Below are 14,975 nucleotides of genomic sequence, written 5' to 3'. Positions count from 1 at the left end.
ACCATGACTTTGCTATCTTTTTGGAAATTATGCAATGTACCCAAACAAAGTTCTTATCATCGACATTAATCTCTTTGGTTTTCATGTTTGACTACAAAATCAAGAAAAAACTTAATTAGCACAGTAACTTACTTAACCCGATACATAAAAGTGATTTTAATGAGAATGAGCCCACATATATATAGCCACATGATGAGTTCTTATCACCGATATTAATCTCTTTGGTTTTCACGTTTGACTGCAAAATCAAGAAAAAACTTAATTAACACAGTAACTCACTTGACTCGATACATAGAAGTGGTTTTAATGAGAATGAGCCCACATACATTTAGCCACATGATGAGTTCTTATCACCGATATTAATCTCTTTGGTTTTCACGTTTGACTGCAAAATCAAGAAAAAACTTAATTAACACAGTAACTCACTTGACCCGATACATAGAAATGATTTTGATGAGAATGAGCCTACATACATTTAGCCACATGATGCAAAATTCAACTTCAATTTTAGATTCTAAACACATGGCACAAAATTAGAGTCCTAATTTGAAATTTAATTTCACACTCTCTCTGTTTCACCTATTATTAAATATATAGATATATAGATTATGAAGATCCTAAAGCAAACACCACAAACAAAACTATGTTTTTTTTTTTTTTTTTTTTGAGAAACACAAACGACACTACATTAAGTTATTAACTTCCTCTAAAAAAATGTTATTAACTATTCTGATTCCTAACACAAAACCCATTCACTTGGCCATTCGGCACCACCAACAAGCACTAAAAACCACTTTATTTTTGGATTGGTTTTGTAGTTAGGCTTTTTCTTGTTTAAGGGGGCAAAGATATTGTTTGGGGGGCTAAATTTAATATTTCAGGGCCTAGCTTCTAACACTCAACCCACATATACCTAGAATTTGATAAAAAGAGTAAAATGTAAAAATATTTGGGGGGCCATGGGCCATGGCCCAGGTCAATGCATAGCTCCGTCACTGTCTCCCAAATGATAATCAACAGGAATTCCAACAGCATTTACTCATAACATTCCAAGTATGGCCCATTTTGAAACTTTTTCGTTATGGACCACTTTTAGAACTAGAAGCTTGAAAAAAATATCATCTCATGAATTTTTTTCATCAAGTTCCAAAGGTTTGTCTTTTCCAAAAGTGATCGAATAAAAAAAAAGTTTCAAAATTGATTACATAACAAATATGTTTGAAAAATTAGCCTAACACTTTCGCAACGAATCAAATATGGTAAGCTGTTATTAGTTTGGTTATAATTTAAATATATTACTAAAACTATTTTTTTACCCACTAATAATAACTTGTAATTTTTGTTTTACATAATTTATTGGGCAAATTACAACTTACTTACTTAGAGTTTGACTGAAATTTAAGTTGCTTATTTGTGATTTAAAATTTGATACTTTATCCACCTGAAGTTTGATCAAAATTTAAGTTGTCTACTTGTGATTTGAAATCTCATAATGCAAGTATTCCACTAGATTCTTTTTGATCATATTTTATCTTGTATTTTTATATATTTTGAGAAGAGTAACATAAAAATAAAGTAAAATCACATATTTAGTTATGTTTTTAACCGAGATGGGTTAAAGAAATTTAATTAAACTAATCTCATGTGAATAAAATATCAAAATTTAAATCACAAAGTAAGTACCTTAAATTTTGGCCAAATTACAAATGAGTGAGGTGTTTGGTAGAATAGTTTGAGTAATATTATTTGTAATTTTTTGAAATATGTACAAATAAAAAAATATATAAAAATGTATGTAATGACGTATAAAATATAAAAATATGAGAATGAGATGGATACCCATCAGCCGTAAGTTTTAATTATTAGTTGAGTAATGTGATTTGTTTAAATTGTGTCGAACATATATAAATAGCTTGGAAAAACCCAACGAGAGAAACAGAAAATGAACAAGAGGAAGCGGGAAGAAGAGGCGGGCACTAGCAATAGCATGGAGATCGTTTGGCAAACCCCAGCCAATCCACCGGAGCCACAAGATTACATCTTACGCAACGGTAACAACCAAATTCAACAAAACCCCACCATTCCAACCAAAATATATCAAACACAAATGATAAAAATTGAATCTTAAACTAAACTAAACTAAACTAAACAAAAATCTTCAAACACTTCAATTCAATTTTATAAATAATTTGCAGGGAGGCGCCACGTCAGACCGTACTACTTCGAGTTCATCTCTCACGTTAGTACTTAATCGAACTATTTTAATGTTTTATTATGTTTCATAAACCTCGAGTTTAAGCCACTAATTACTTTTGTTGTTTGTTAATGTTTAGGTTAAGAATCGTTGGGCAGGCAAAACCATTGTCGATTTGTTCGCCGAGGAATTCAAAGGCCGACCATATGATTACTATGTATGATTTTTTAAAGGAAAACAAATTTTAAGTTTAGTAAAATGCATATAAGGTGTTTGATGAAATGTCACAATGATATGTTTGAGGTTGTTATGAATCATATGATTACTATGTATGTTTTTACAATTTAATTGTTTCAAAAAAAAAAAAAAAGTTTAGTAAAATGCATGTAAGGTAGTAGTTGATGAAATGTTGCAGTGATATGTTTGAGGTTTTTATGGTTTGTAGGTTAGTGCTGTTAAATGTGGAAGGATACAAGTTGATGGAGAGATAGTGCCCGTTTCGTATATAGTTAAGCAGTCGCAAAAGATTAGCCATTTTTTACACAGGTTTGTTGTTATTCCTCATCATGTGTTGAAAAATTGTGTTTTGAGTACGTCGAGGTTGTAATTGATGTGGCAAAGATTTTTAGGCATGAACCGCCGGTGATGGCTTATGATGTTTCTGTTCTTCAGAACGAACTGGATGTGCTGACGGTTTGCAAGCCAGCGTCTGTTCCGGTAAGTCAGCTGTGATTCTTGATGGGTGTTTGTTATTGATTTGATAGTTGGAACAATTTGACCTTTGTGTTAAGTTATATGGATCTTTTGGTATTTACTATTAATCTAGAATAAGGTGATCACTAGGAGTATAAAGCTTTATTATCATTTGAGTCAAGTACTTTAGTTTGACGAAGGGTCTGGGACATGCTACATGAGGGTAGTTTTTCAATTCCCACACGAACTCATATATTTAACTTTATGGTGTTTAATATTTGAGATTTTTCTGCTATGTAGGTGCATCCCTGTGGTCAATATCGTAAAAACACCGTTGTTGGCATCCTTCAAGCAGAGTATGGATTGGCACCTCTATTTCGTATCCTAAAGATAATGATATTGGAAATGAATGTTGGATTTCAAAATGAAAAATTTGTTCTAAAGTCTAATCAGGTTTCTGATTTTGAAGTGAATTTAAGTTAGCTTCTTGTTCTATTGGAATTGTTTGGCTGCTCTTTTATTGTCCAATTTCGCGTTTCCCTTGATGCAATTGTGTTAGCTATTCATCGGCTAGATCGTCTTGTCTCAGGACTCCTTATTTTGGCCAGAAATGCCTCAAAGGCTGACCTCTTTAGGCAACAAGTAAGACTCATACTGCCATTTTGGTTTTATGAAACTTCTAGTGAGCAAGAACCTGAACATCTTTACCTGTAAATATGAGCTAGAACCATATTCTCTGATCTTGATTAATATCAATATTCATTATTGTTTAGGAAAGCTCTATCTTTTGAGCTTTTTTGTTTATTTTTTTTGGTTTTAATACAAGTTTCTTTGTTAATTATCAAAAGAAAAGAAGTTTCCAACAAGTACTCATACACTACCAATGTGAATCTTCTTGTTGCGTGCTCTCTTTGGCATACTGATCATGGTAATCTTACATGATCATATATTGTTAATATGAACCTTTGGCCATGGCCATGTTATATGGCTAAGTCTAGGCCTGGTTGTTAGAATGCATAGGTTATTGCTATATAGTTGATTTACATTTACGGTCAATTTCAGATATTAAATTTTAATAATAACTAGAAGAAAGAGGATGATTTCTTGGACACAATAAAGGTGAGGACTGCCAGATAAATTAAATAACATTATCACTTGTTACACACTCTTCAAACAGAGTATAGCAGAATGTCATTTCAAAATACTAAATCTTTTCTTTCTGAGATCAAAGTTCTTTATCCTGTCCTTAGTATTTTTCTATGAAAATTAGAATGTTCAGTAGGTTCATCATATAAAATTTACTCATTCAGGATTAGAGCTGTAAATGAACTAGTTGTTTATGAACAACTCGGACTTGACTTGAGAAAAAACATGTTTATGTTCATTTATTTAACAAACAAGCCAAATTCAAGCCCAACTTTAGGCTTGATTATTAAACAAGCCAAGGTCAAGCATAATATTGTGTCTGTGAACAAGCTCGTGAGCATGAGACTCAATTTAAGCATATAAAATATTATACACTTATATGTATATATGTATAAAATACTTATAAAGAAATGTGTACATATATTAAAATATACTTATATAGACTTGAGATTGATTTATGTAAGTTTATAAATAAGTTCATAGATGAAATCAAATTTTTTTTATTTGTTGATAATATAAATAGTCCATTTTGTAGTAAAAATTATATATAATTTTAAAAATACAAGGTTGGTGAATGTAATTTTTACAAGTTCATAGACAAAATCATTTGATTTAATTAACTCAAATAGTATATTATCAACCATAATTTAGTGATTAATATTAGCATAGAGTTGTGAAGATGTAAAACATTTTCGTGTTTTTTACTATATATGGGAAAGAATAAGTTAATCAAGAATCTCGTGAACAAGCTCAAGTTTGGTTCGACAAGAAAATGAACCAAGCTCAGACATGTTATATAGTTTTCTGACAACCTCAAGCTTGGTCTGTGTTAGAAATAAAATTAAATGAACAATCTTGAAGTTTTAATACTCGGCTTGTACAGCACTATTTAGGACTTCCTAGCAAATGGAACTAGTAACATGTCTACAACTTACCAACTGCTTGAACAAGCTATTGCATAATTTTATTTTATGACAATGTCTTCTTTCTAAGACAGAAGATCTCTATCTGGTCACTGTTATTGATGATGAAAATGGAAGAGTTGCATAGGAGTAGAATCTAATTTCTTTTCTGTAACAGTTTATATTCCCAAATGTGGATTTATATTATTAATGTATTAAAGTAAAATGTAATTATGGCAGATTGAAGCTGGGTTGGTGCACAAACAATATATTGCAAAAGTCATCGGGGTATTTCCAGAGGATGAGGTATGGTTTTTTTTTTTGGTTGAAAAAATGAGGTATGCTTTGTTTAAGCTGACAGAGGTAATACACATGCAAATGTGATGATTTATTGGTGGGAAACCCTACATTGTGTGTGCATGAGATATTATACTCTAATACAGAAGAAAATTTACATGGATACAAAAGAGAAGGTTACCAAGGAAAATAATTTGGATTTTCTCACCAAATACCTATAGATTGGGAAAATTCTAGATACACTTTAGAATAGGTATGTTGCATATGATTCTAGAAAGAGAACATTTAAGATAGAGAGAAATAGGATGAATGTGAATGCTGGAATATTAAGGAAACCGTTTATTTTTTGGTATGCCCTGTGATGAATTGAACTGCTTAAAATTAAAGATTGATCTGGGCATTTTCTTCTAAATTTTTTAGTATCTTTTTTGAAATTTTGTTTTCTGCGGAAAGTTTCCTTTTCAAATCATCCTTTTAATGTGTATTTATTTAGGCCTGGGGATGTGGAGAGTGTTTTCTGTAGACCACCTACTTGAATGCAGGAATAGATTATTTGGTCTTTTACAAAATTTGAACAGTGTACAAGTAGATTACTGTACTGCAGTCCACTTTCTCATTCCAGGGGATGATGCAATTCTCTCTCTTCTTTGCTTTTGTGTGCCTTTGTTGCTCACAATCATCTGCAATTATGGTGCTGGATCCCTTCTTTTCATGTTGCACGTTGCAGAGTTTCTGGTTCTCTTCTTACTTATCAAAAAAAAAAAAAAAAATGTTCTATGATTTTCAAAAATATTTGAGTAGGTGTGGCAATGATATTGAATTTTTGGAGGCATTTAAAGCATGTTACAGTAATATGTCCGTTTGGTAAAATTCAACCGTATTCTGAGTGTGTTCCACTTAATCTTGGTCAACTTGATATTTAATTTATATGGCTGACATCGTTAAAAACTTGAAGCATAGGTTAGACATTAACTTATCCGAAGCACTAGGAAAAATTGAACACAATTAGTTGCTGCTTAATTACAGAGATAGATATAGTAAGCACCAGGAAAAGATGAAAGGAATGCTAGATGTTTTGAGGGATGAGAACAGTCCTTGTTAGAGATTAAGTCTTTTTTCTTACATACTCTCCTTGTATGGAGTGTAGCTCTGTCACGTTTTTCTTGTTTTTCCTTTCTTGTTTTCCTTGATTGTTGTAATTTTGGTTAATAATTTTTGCCCCACAGTACATCCCCAATGTACTTGGGTTGGCTTCTTTATTAATAAAATTATTCGTTACCTATAAAAAAAAAACATTACAGAGATAGATCTAGTAAGCCCATCACCAAGTACAAAAAAAGGAGGGGCCCTCTCATCTAGGGCTTCTTTGAAACCCTAGCACCGGTAGAAGGTATCCAATCTTGTTTTATGCAAGGTATTGTCCCCTTGGTGAAGGGGTGTGGGATATGGTAGAGAGAAGATCACTCTGGGATGGAGGATATCCTGGTTGAGAAGTGGAAAGCACTGTAGATGTTGGCAATGGAAAACGAGGAAGTGGTAGTTGACGAAGGGAGTTTGCAAGCCATGAAAAAAAAATAAGAGTAAGTTCAGCATGGTTATGTGGCTGTTCATGTAGAAAAGTTTCAATAGAGAAGCTTTGAAAGTGACATTGAGAACCATTTGGAAACTGAAGGGCGCTTTATTCAGTAAAGATATAGGAGATAACCTTACCATTTTTATCTTTAACAAGAAGGCAAATTGGAGAAGGTTTGTCTTGAAAGCCCATGGACGGTTGACAGACACCTAGTGCTATTAAAGGAGTATGATGGGCTCTCCCAACCCTCAACAATAAAGTTTGACATCATCCCTCTTTGGGTCAAGATCTTTAATTTGCCAAAAACAGCGATGAGTAGGAGCGTAGGTCAACAGATTGAGAGGACATTGGGTGAAGTCATTGACATCAATATCCTCTAGATGGAGTGGGGTGACGAAGTTTTTTATGCATAAGAGTGAGCATGGATTCACCTTTATTAAGGCAAGAAATTAGACTTGGGGCAGGTGCACCTATTTGGGTTTATTTCTAGATTGAGCTATTGCCATTGTTTTGTTACTGTTGTAGCTGGTTAGGCCACCAAGAAAGAGATTGTGTAGAGAGGCAGCTAACGGAGCAAGTGAGCAACCCTTACTAACGAAGAATATTAGTTTGGCTTAGGGCATCGAATGGACTCGTGAAAAAGAAAAGAGAGGCAGCAAAAGGCTTAATACCATTTAAAGCGGCATTGCCAGACAGGGCATCAGAGATGGAATCGGACCCATGCTTAGTTTACAAGCTTCATATGATAGTGAAGCGTGAAAACCCCAACGTGTTGTTCCTCATGGAAACAAGACTCGACTCTAAAGGCATATATAAGGTACAATGTAGATTGGGCTATCAGAACGCTTTAGTGATGGATCATATTGAAAAGGGAGGTAGTTTAGCAATGGTATGGAAGAACGAATGCGAGTTGGACATGAAATTTTTCTCTAGTCTGCATGTCAATGTGTGGATCAAATTAGACGGTACCATCCTGGTGCCTTGTCTAATGGCTTGTATCACCTCTGTAACTTATGCTGTACTACTAAATGGGGGAACTAAAAGGGTATATTTGCCTGTCAATGGGGCTGAGGTAGAAAGACTCACTGTCTCCATGCCTTTTTTGTTATGTGCAGAATGTCTCATGGCTATGCTTGGACAGGTTGAGGCTGATAGAACGATCACAAGGGTTGCAATTGGTAGAGGTCCTAAATTAACCCATATTCTTTTTGCAAATGACCTTGTTCTTTTTTGTTGGGTCTCAATGGAGGGATGCCAATCCATTATGCTAGTGCTCAAGGTCTATGAAGCGGCATTGGATCAGAAACTCAACTCAGACAAATCCACATTGTTCTTCAGCCATAGTTCCCCTAAAAAACACTGCGAGTCTCCATCATCAAACACATTAAGGTCTTCGTCAGTAAATATACGAGAAATACTTGGGCTTGCCATCATTGGTGGGAAGGAAGAAAATCAGGCATTTAGTTAAATAAAAGAGAGGTTGTGGAAGAAGTTTGGGTGGAAGGATAAATTTTTGTCCTGGGCTAGATGTGAGATCGTAATCAAAGTATTGGCTCAAGCTATCCCTACATACGCAATGAGCTGTTTTAAGCAATCAGACAGTCTGTGTTCTGGTCTAACAACCATGAAGAGAAGCTTTTGGCCAGGCCAACAGGGTCTAAGAGAGCAAATTTCACTGGATAAGCTCTACTAGCCAAACATGTATGGTTCTTAATCATAGACACTCACCCATGACCATATCGAGTGATGAAGGCCAGATACTTCTCTTCTTGTTTTTTTGTTTTTGTTTTATGGAGGCAAAAATAAGCCTAGACACATCATATTCATGGCAGAGTTTATGGAAGCCACACAGGTCCTTAAAGTTGGGTTAAGATGGCAAGTGGGTACTGGTGAAAGGGTGAAAATTTGGCATGACAAGTGGATACCTGCGACTGCTATGCATAAAGTAGCTTCACCACACCATATATTACAGCCATATGCAACAGTTTGCGACCTGATAGACAGAGAGTTGCACACATGGATGCGGAAACTAATTGATGAAATTTTTGTGCTCCACATGGTCATGATAAAATCTATTCCTCTAAGTAGGGGGCTGTCTATGAGATATGCAAATATGGATAGCCACTGCAAGCAGGAGATACACAGTGAGAGAGCCTACATCATGTGCATGGAGGAAAAATGAAAGACCCAAATAGTAGAGAGTTCAGGCCCGAGGTGAATGAAACCCTTTTGAACTCAAATTTGGTCCATCAAAGTCCCAGGAAGGTAAAGCTCTTCCCTTGGAGAGTGGAGCACAACATCTTGCCTACAAAATGTCAACTAATGATGAAACACATACTATCAAACCCAATCTGTGAGAATTGCAGTGAGGGTACTGCAATTGTCACATGTGTTGAATTTTTTCCCTTATGCTAAGAAGGTATGGCTACCGGCTGGGTTCAATGTTGGATGGCTTCTTGTGCTGGGCATGAGTTTGTGGACATTGTAGAATGAATCATGGAGCACCTGGTTGAGATGGAAATGGAAAACTTTGCTATGGTGCCATGGCTGTTAAGGAACAAAAGAAACAATATGCGGATGGGACAGAAACAAATGGATGCAGGTGGTGCTGGTGCAGAAAAGTCATGCTTACATGGAGTTTTCGGAAGTACAGGTATAAGGCTATGGCTCAATCAGATGAACTGTATCTTATATAGTGAATGCCACAAAATGGGATCTCCCTGCCTTTGAACCAGTTCAAAGGCAACATGGTTGCTGTGCAAATGAAAGAGAAACAATGCACAGGAATTGGAGCACTGATACAGGATTCAAATGAGGTACATAAGGGTGCTGCGAGAAAGGTTACAGATGGGGCACTTGAATGATGAAGCAGTAGCGCTAGCAGTACAATGGGCACTAGTGTTCATGCCAGAAATCAGGTGAGGGAAGCAACTTTTGAACGAGACTCAACACCTGTATTCTTGGCCCTGCAATTGTGTGAAAGCTCCTTCACAAGCTATGGACACTTAATTCAAGAGTCCAAGAAGATGGCCAAGTATTTTTTTTCTGTATAATCACAGTGCTTCCAAACTATGCAACCAAGCAGCCCATGTGCTAGATTTAGAGGCTCGAAAAGTAGATTCAGTAGGGATATGGTTGGAGGCCATTCCTCTCCGTGTCACAAATCATTTACTCATAGATGTACAATCTTTCTCTTATTGAGACAATAATCTACGGCTTGACATTAAAAAGAAGAAGCAAAATACAGAGATAGATACATTCATTTCTTAGCTGCTTTAGTTCTGAGTAACAGGGTTTAGTTGAGCCTATCAATTTGTATTTTGTGGCCTTCAATTATACGTTCATGATTCTCTGAGCTTTCATTTTCAAAATCAAATGATATTAGTGATGGATGCTAGAAGTGTTGTTCTTTCATTCCCTTAAATTGGGTCTCTTTTTTCCTGTATGACACTTTTTATGAATTTTCTTTGCAGATAATGGTTGATGCTAACATAGATTATAATGCTCGAGAAGGAAGGAGCACGGCAGAGGTGAGTCATTTTATTCAGCCCTTTGTATTAGCAGAACTATAGTTGCTGTTACCGTGAGACTAGAAGGAAAAAAAAAAAGAGGGGGGGGGGGGGGGAGATTGAATGCACTGTTATTATTGACTGTAACTCCTTGCCATGGACTCTTATTGGTTTACTGATTTGTTTATCAAATCATTTGATTTAAATAAGAGAATTAATAAAGTGCTTATACTGAATCCAGAAATATTTTTCCCTTGCAGGTACAAAACGCTAATGGTGCTGTGAAGGGAAGGTTGCTTCTACTAAATTTACTCGGATTGGTACAGATGGCACTCATAGCATTGTTATGTGTGAACCAATCACAGGCCGAACTCATCAAGTAAGAAATTTTGACAGGCTAAAAGGGGAATATTATGTAATCTGTAGCAACATTTTAAGAGAGATTTCTGCAGCTTCCATGAACAAAAAATCTTTTTTCTGGTTTTTGTTTTGGCTTCTTGATTTCTCTGTCAGGTTCAATATTATGTATGTTATTATATTCTTTCCTTTTGTATTTTGCATTCTCAGTAGACTTTGTGAACATCTTGTGTGTGTATATATTTATACATGTATATATTTAAAGCTCTCTTGTGTTTCATTTTCTCAGTCCGAAGTTTCCATTACAAGCTAATGTTTTAGTGGCCTGGTTATATTTCTGTGCTGAATGAATTAAATTCTAAACTCTCCCTATCTTTCTGTGGTGTAGATCCGAGTTCATTTGCAGTATACAGGTCATCCAATTGCCAATGACTTGCTTTACCTCTCAGAACATGTAATTGATTGGTCTGCCAGAGGAATGAATGCTGATAGAGCTGCTGCTAATTCAGGCCATTCTCCAGAGTTCACTTTTCATGATAAATGTCCTGGTGAAGAGAACTCTAGAGATGATTTTAGCATTGATCCTATGTGTACAAATTGCCCAAATCTGGCCCCAAAAGGGTAAGAGGCTTGTTATTATGATAAGAAATTTGTTAAAATGTAGACTAATAAGCAAATGTCATGAATATATTCCATTTTTAAAGGTTTCTGCCGAGTGAGAGTATGTGTTTGCTTGTGGTTGAGCCTTTTGTCAGATTATCCATTATGGTATATGGGAATACTTGTTTCTGATTTTCAGCATGTCATCTCATTTCTGTGTAACATGTAATGTTCAAATTAAGAGATAAACACAATCGATTGTTTGAAGAATTGATTTACTATTGCACGGTTGAACTGGGGAGAAAAGGGGCCGGGGTTTCCGGAGGGGGTCAAAACGAACCCTTTCATTCTGAATTAAAGAATTTGGAATGAATCAAATCTCCTCAAGTAGGATTTGAACCTACAACTGGTCAGTTAACAGCTGACCGCTCTGCCACTAAGCTATTGAGGAACAATGAGAGATTAGATCTCATAGAGTTCAATTCCTGTTCCTAACCCATGACCAATATGACCTCAAGTTTTCTTCATAACTCCAAGAACTTCCTCGTGGTGGCTCCGTTTTGTGCCTCATTTATCATGAACTTTAGATCAGACCAATGTTTTGTGATTTAACCAAGACAACTTGGTAAGAAATTTTGGAATTTTCTTGCTAATGAGCTCTATAGCATCTCCTTCCCCTGAAAGTACAAGGTAGAGGGGTGAAGTCATAGATTCAAGACCACGAGGTGTATGTAAACTAAACAACCATTAAAAAATATGTTAGAATCTGCTTAACATATATTTACCAAGGACTTGAAGCATGTTTACAATTGAGGCCAAGTGACCTCTCTTTCTGTACTGAAAGAGGATCTATTAGGTTGAGACTGCACTTGCCCTTGCAGAGCCATTAATGTAATGCATTCATTTTGTTTCTAATACTTTTACAGAAAGACTTGAAAAAGTATCAATTTAACATTTGTGTATAAGAAACAGGAAAAAAATTACTTGCAAGATTAACCATCTATGGTTGTTTGAGTGGTTTTTTATTTGGGAGCTGAATCCCTTACTTATGAATATTCCATTTTTCTTACCTGAATAAGCCTTGTTTTTTCTTTTACTAACCCCCACTCCCAAAGAAAAAAAAAAGGATATGCTTTATTTACTAATAAACCTTACTTTTTACATTGCAGATATGATGGGCTTGAAGAGGGTTTGTGGCTACATTGTTTTAGGTACTCAGGACCTGGATGGACTTATGAATGCCCATATCCAGATTGGGCATCACTTCCTGAATAACTAATCATTCTATTTTTCTTTTTTTAGTTTGAATTATTTTCCTGTTCCTAAAATATTGTGAAAATTGTAAAAATGGTTAATTATTTTCTTTGTACGAAAAGTGCTTGATCACTTGGACCAGTCAGTTTATAGGCTATAGGTGCGTCCTGCTAAGTTGTGGATTTGCAGGTTCAAAACGTGAAGACCATACATATGTGCTTTTGTGAGTCATAGATTCCAACACTAACACTAACACTAACACTAACACTGCTGATTCTCTCTGCACATTCCTTATGCTTTGCTAGATACCCCAGAAATGGGTACGGACAAAGTGGAAATGAATTTACCTGGGGCTTTATTCTTTTGTTATTTCTTTTTCAGTGTAAAGATCATCAGATTGTGCTATAGTGAATAGTCAGTCTGTTACGGTGATTGCTGACTGGCTTCAACTGTATTTGGTCAGCATGTATTCCAGATTCATATGTACTTCTAATTGCTCACTGAGAGAGCTTCACATGTTTTTTATTTATTTTATTTTTAATTTATGGGAGAGGGCTTCACATGTTACTTTCTCTTTTGATTAATATACCTTTATAATGGCTTTGAATCTTATTAGGGCTGCACCACTTTGGTGCTTGAATCTTTGTACTTTCTCATGTAAAGCACCGATTCTCATTTCTTGGAAAATTTCATTTTTTAAGCATCATAAAGTAGTTGTGCCCCGTGAATCTGGTAAAGACTTTTGTTGTTGAATAAAAAATTTATATTTGAATATTGGTTATATTAAAAGAAAATTTGTCAACGCGTTGATTTGATAGTAAACAGTTATCTTTGCAGAGCAAATTTTATAAGCTCAATTTCAGTTTTTTATTTTTATTTTTAATTTTAGAATAAGTTAAGGATTAATTAACTTTTGGTTAAATTAAGGATTAAATTTGTAGTGCCCACAAATCCGCAACAACAAACGCACTTAAGGGTTTTCCGTTGATGATAAAAAAATTTCCCACCAATGGTTCATGACTGGTAGCAATTTAACAATAATTTGAATAATTTGATATACGTACTCTTTGACTTTTGTCTCCCACTAAATTTGTCGGTTACTTTTATAAATGTCCCGGGTTCATGGAGAACTTTTGAAGTCTTTCGATCAACCATTGGTCTCAACTCTCAATCATTGTTGTTATTTATTTATGAATAACCCTTAATCATTGCTAATGTTGATATTATTTTTCTTACAACAAATCAAGAAAAGGGGATTCTGACTCAAGTTCTTCTCCGTTGGAGTTCCTACAATATTGCTACAATATTGTTGAGTAACAAGATTCTTGACATTAATGATATCAATATTATGTTAACAAATGACCCTAGAATGTTAATTGCATCAATCTATGCTCTTTTTTTTGTTAATTTGATAGTTACAATAGAGGGATTTAAACCCTGAATTTTATGAACATAAAGTGTCAGCTAGTTGAACTATAAGACTTTTGGCGTCCATTTATTTATTTATTTATTATTGACTAGCTAGTAGAATACTTGTGCAATGCACACGCTAATTATCTTTTAAACTCTTCTTTAAATTTATTACACATAGTGGAACCTCAATCGCTCATTACAATATTAAGCCTTTTATTTTCACTATTATAATAAAAAGATAGTTATGATCCTTTGTTCATTAAAAACTCCATTTTGAAAAGTAATGCTGTTGACAGTTAATATAAGAATTGTAAAAAAGCACCTCGGCCGATCGAGCTATAGATCATTCAATAAGTGCTACCGCGCGCGCGCGCACCCATTTGAATGTTTTACGAATCAACATTTATTAAATTTCCGACCCAAATCTTCATACCTTAACAATTAATTTACGTGCACTTAACTTTTTTTCAATAAAACATATTAATTTTCAGTCAAAGATTTTCCAAGGATTTGACTTTTGGACTAGTGTTTAAAGCCTCCAACTTTCAATGAGGAAAAGTTTTCTTTGAATAAAGTGGTTGAAAATTTAACATAGCTTTGAATTGTTGTACGTTAACGCTAAGTCGCTAACACTATATCAATGTACATGAATTAATGATTTTTTTTTTTTGTTTTTGTTTTTTTGGAGAAAGTATGAATTAATGATTAGATGATACTGGATTAGTGAAGCTGAGTCGTTAATTACCATGCACCCACTGATTATTAAAGAATAAAAATCATTACGAAAAAAGTAAGCCTATTTAAAACACACAAAAAGAGAGAGAGGCAAACTTAATCATTTTTCACAAAAGGCATCAAGATTAATTGGTTGGTCTAAGCTGAAAATCAAAGAAATTCAGATTTAAGAGTTGAGCGTCAATAACCAAAAGAGATCTTATAGAATTCAAGAATTGTGAGAGGATAAGGACATGTATTATAGAATTACATATATAATATCAGAGAAATGAGGAATATGTCATATTTATACGATACTAATT

At 34.6% G+C, this 14,975-nt stretch overlaps 1 protein-coding gene and 1 non-coding gene across 2 annotated transcripts; one reads left to right on the top strand and one right to left on the bottom strand.

Annotated features, from left to right (window-relative positions):
* Nucleotides 1–1,864: 1,864 nt before the first annotated feature.
* On the top strand, nucleotides 1,865–13,070 carry LOC112018785 (RNA pseudouridine synthase 7). Its single transcript, XM_065776016.1, is given in 12 exon segments — nucleotides 1,865–2,051; nucleotides 2,196–2,239; nucleotides 2,334–2,411; nucleotides 2,640–2,740; nucleotides 2,824–2,911; nucleotides 3,188–3,266; nucleotides 3,447–3,529; nucleotides 5,176–5,241; nucleotides 10,279–10,335; nucleotides 10,556–10,693; nucleotides 11,060–11,292; nucleotides 12,441–13,070. Coding segments are annotated over 12 exon segments (1,182 nt in total). The 5' UTR covers nucleotides 1,865–1,942; the 3' UTR covers nucleotides 12,547–13,070.
* On the bottom strand, nucleotides 11,651–11,722 carry TRNAN-GUU (transfer RNA asparagine (anticodon GUU)). Its single transcript has one exon. It is a non-coding gene; the product is annotated as a tRNA-Asn (tRNA).
* Nucleotides 13,071–14,975: the final 1,905 nt, after the last annotated feature.

Source organism: Quercus suber, unplaced genomic scaffold (genome assembly GCF_002906115.3).
Source record: "Quercus suber isolate HL8 unplaced genomic scaffold, Cork oak 2.0 scaffold_125, whole genome shotgun sequence".
NCBI classification, from domain to species: Eukaryota; Viridiplantae; Streptophyta; class Magnoliopsida; order Fagales; family Fagaceae; genus Quercus; species Quercus suber.
The sequence above is the reverse complement of the archived record's forward strand: the minus strand, read 5'-3'. Positions and strand labels throughout refer to the sequence as shown.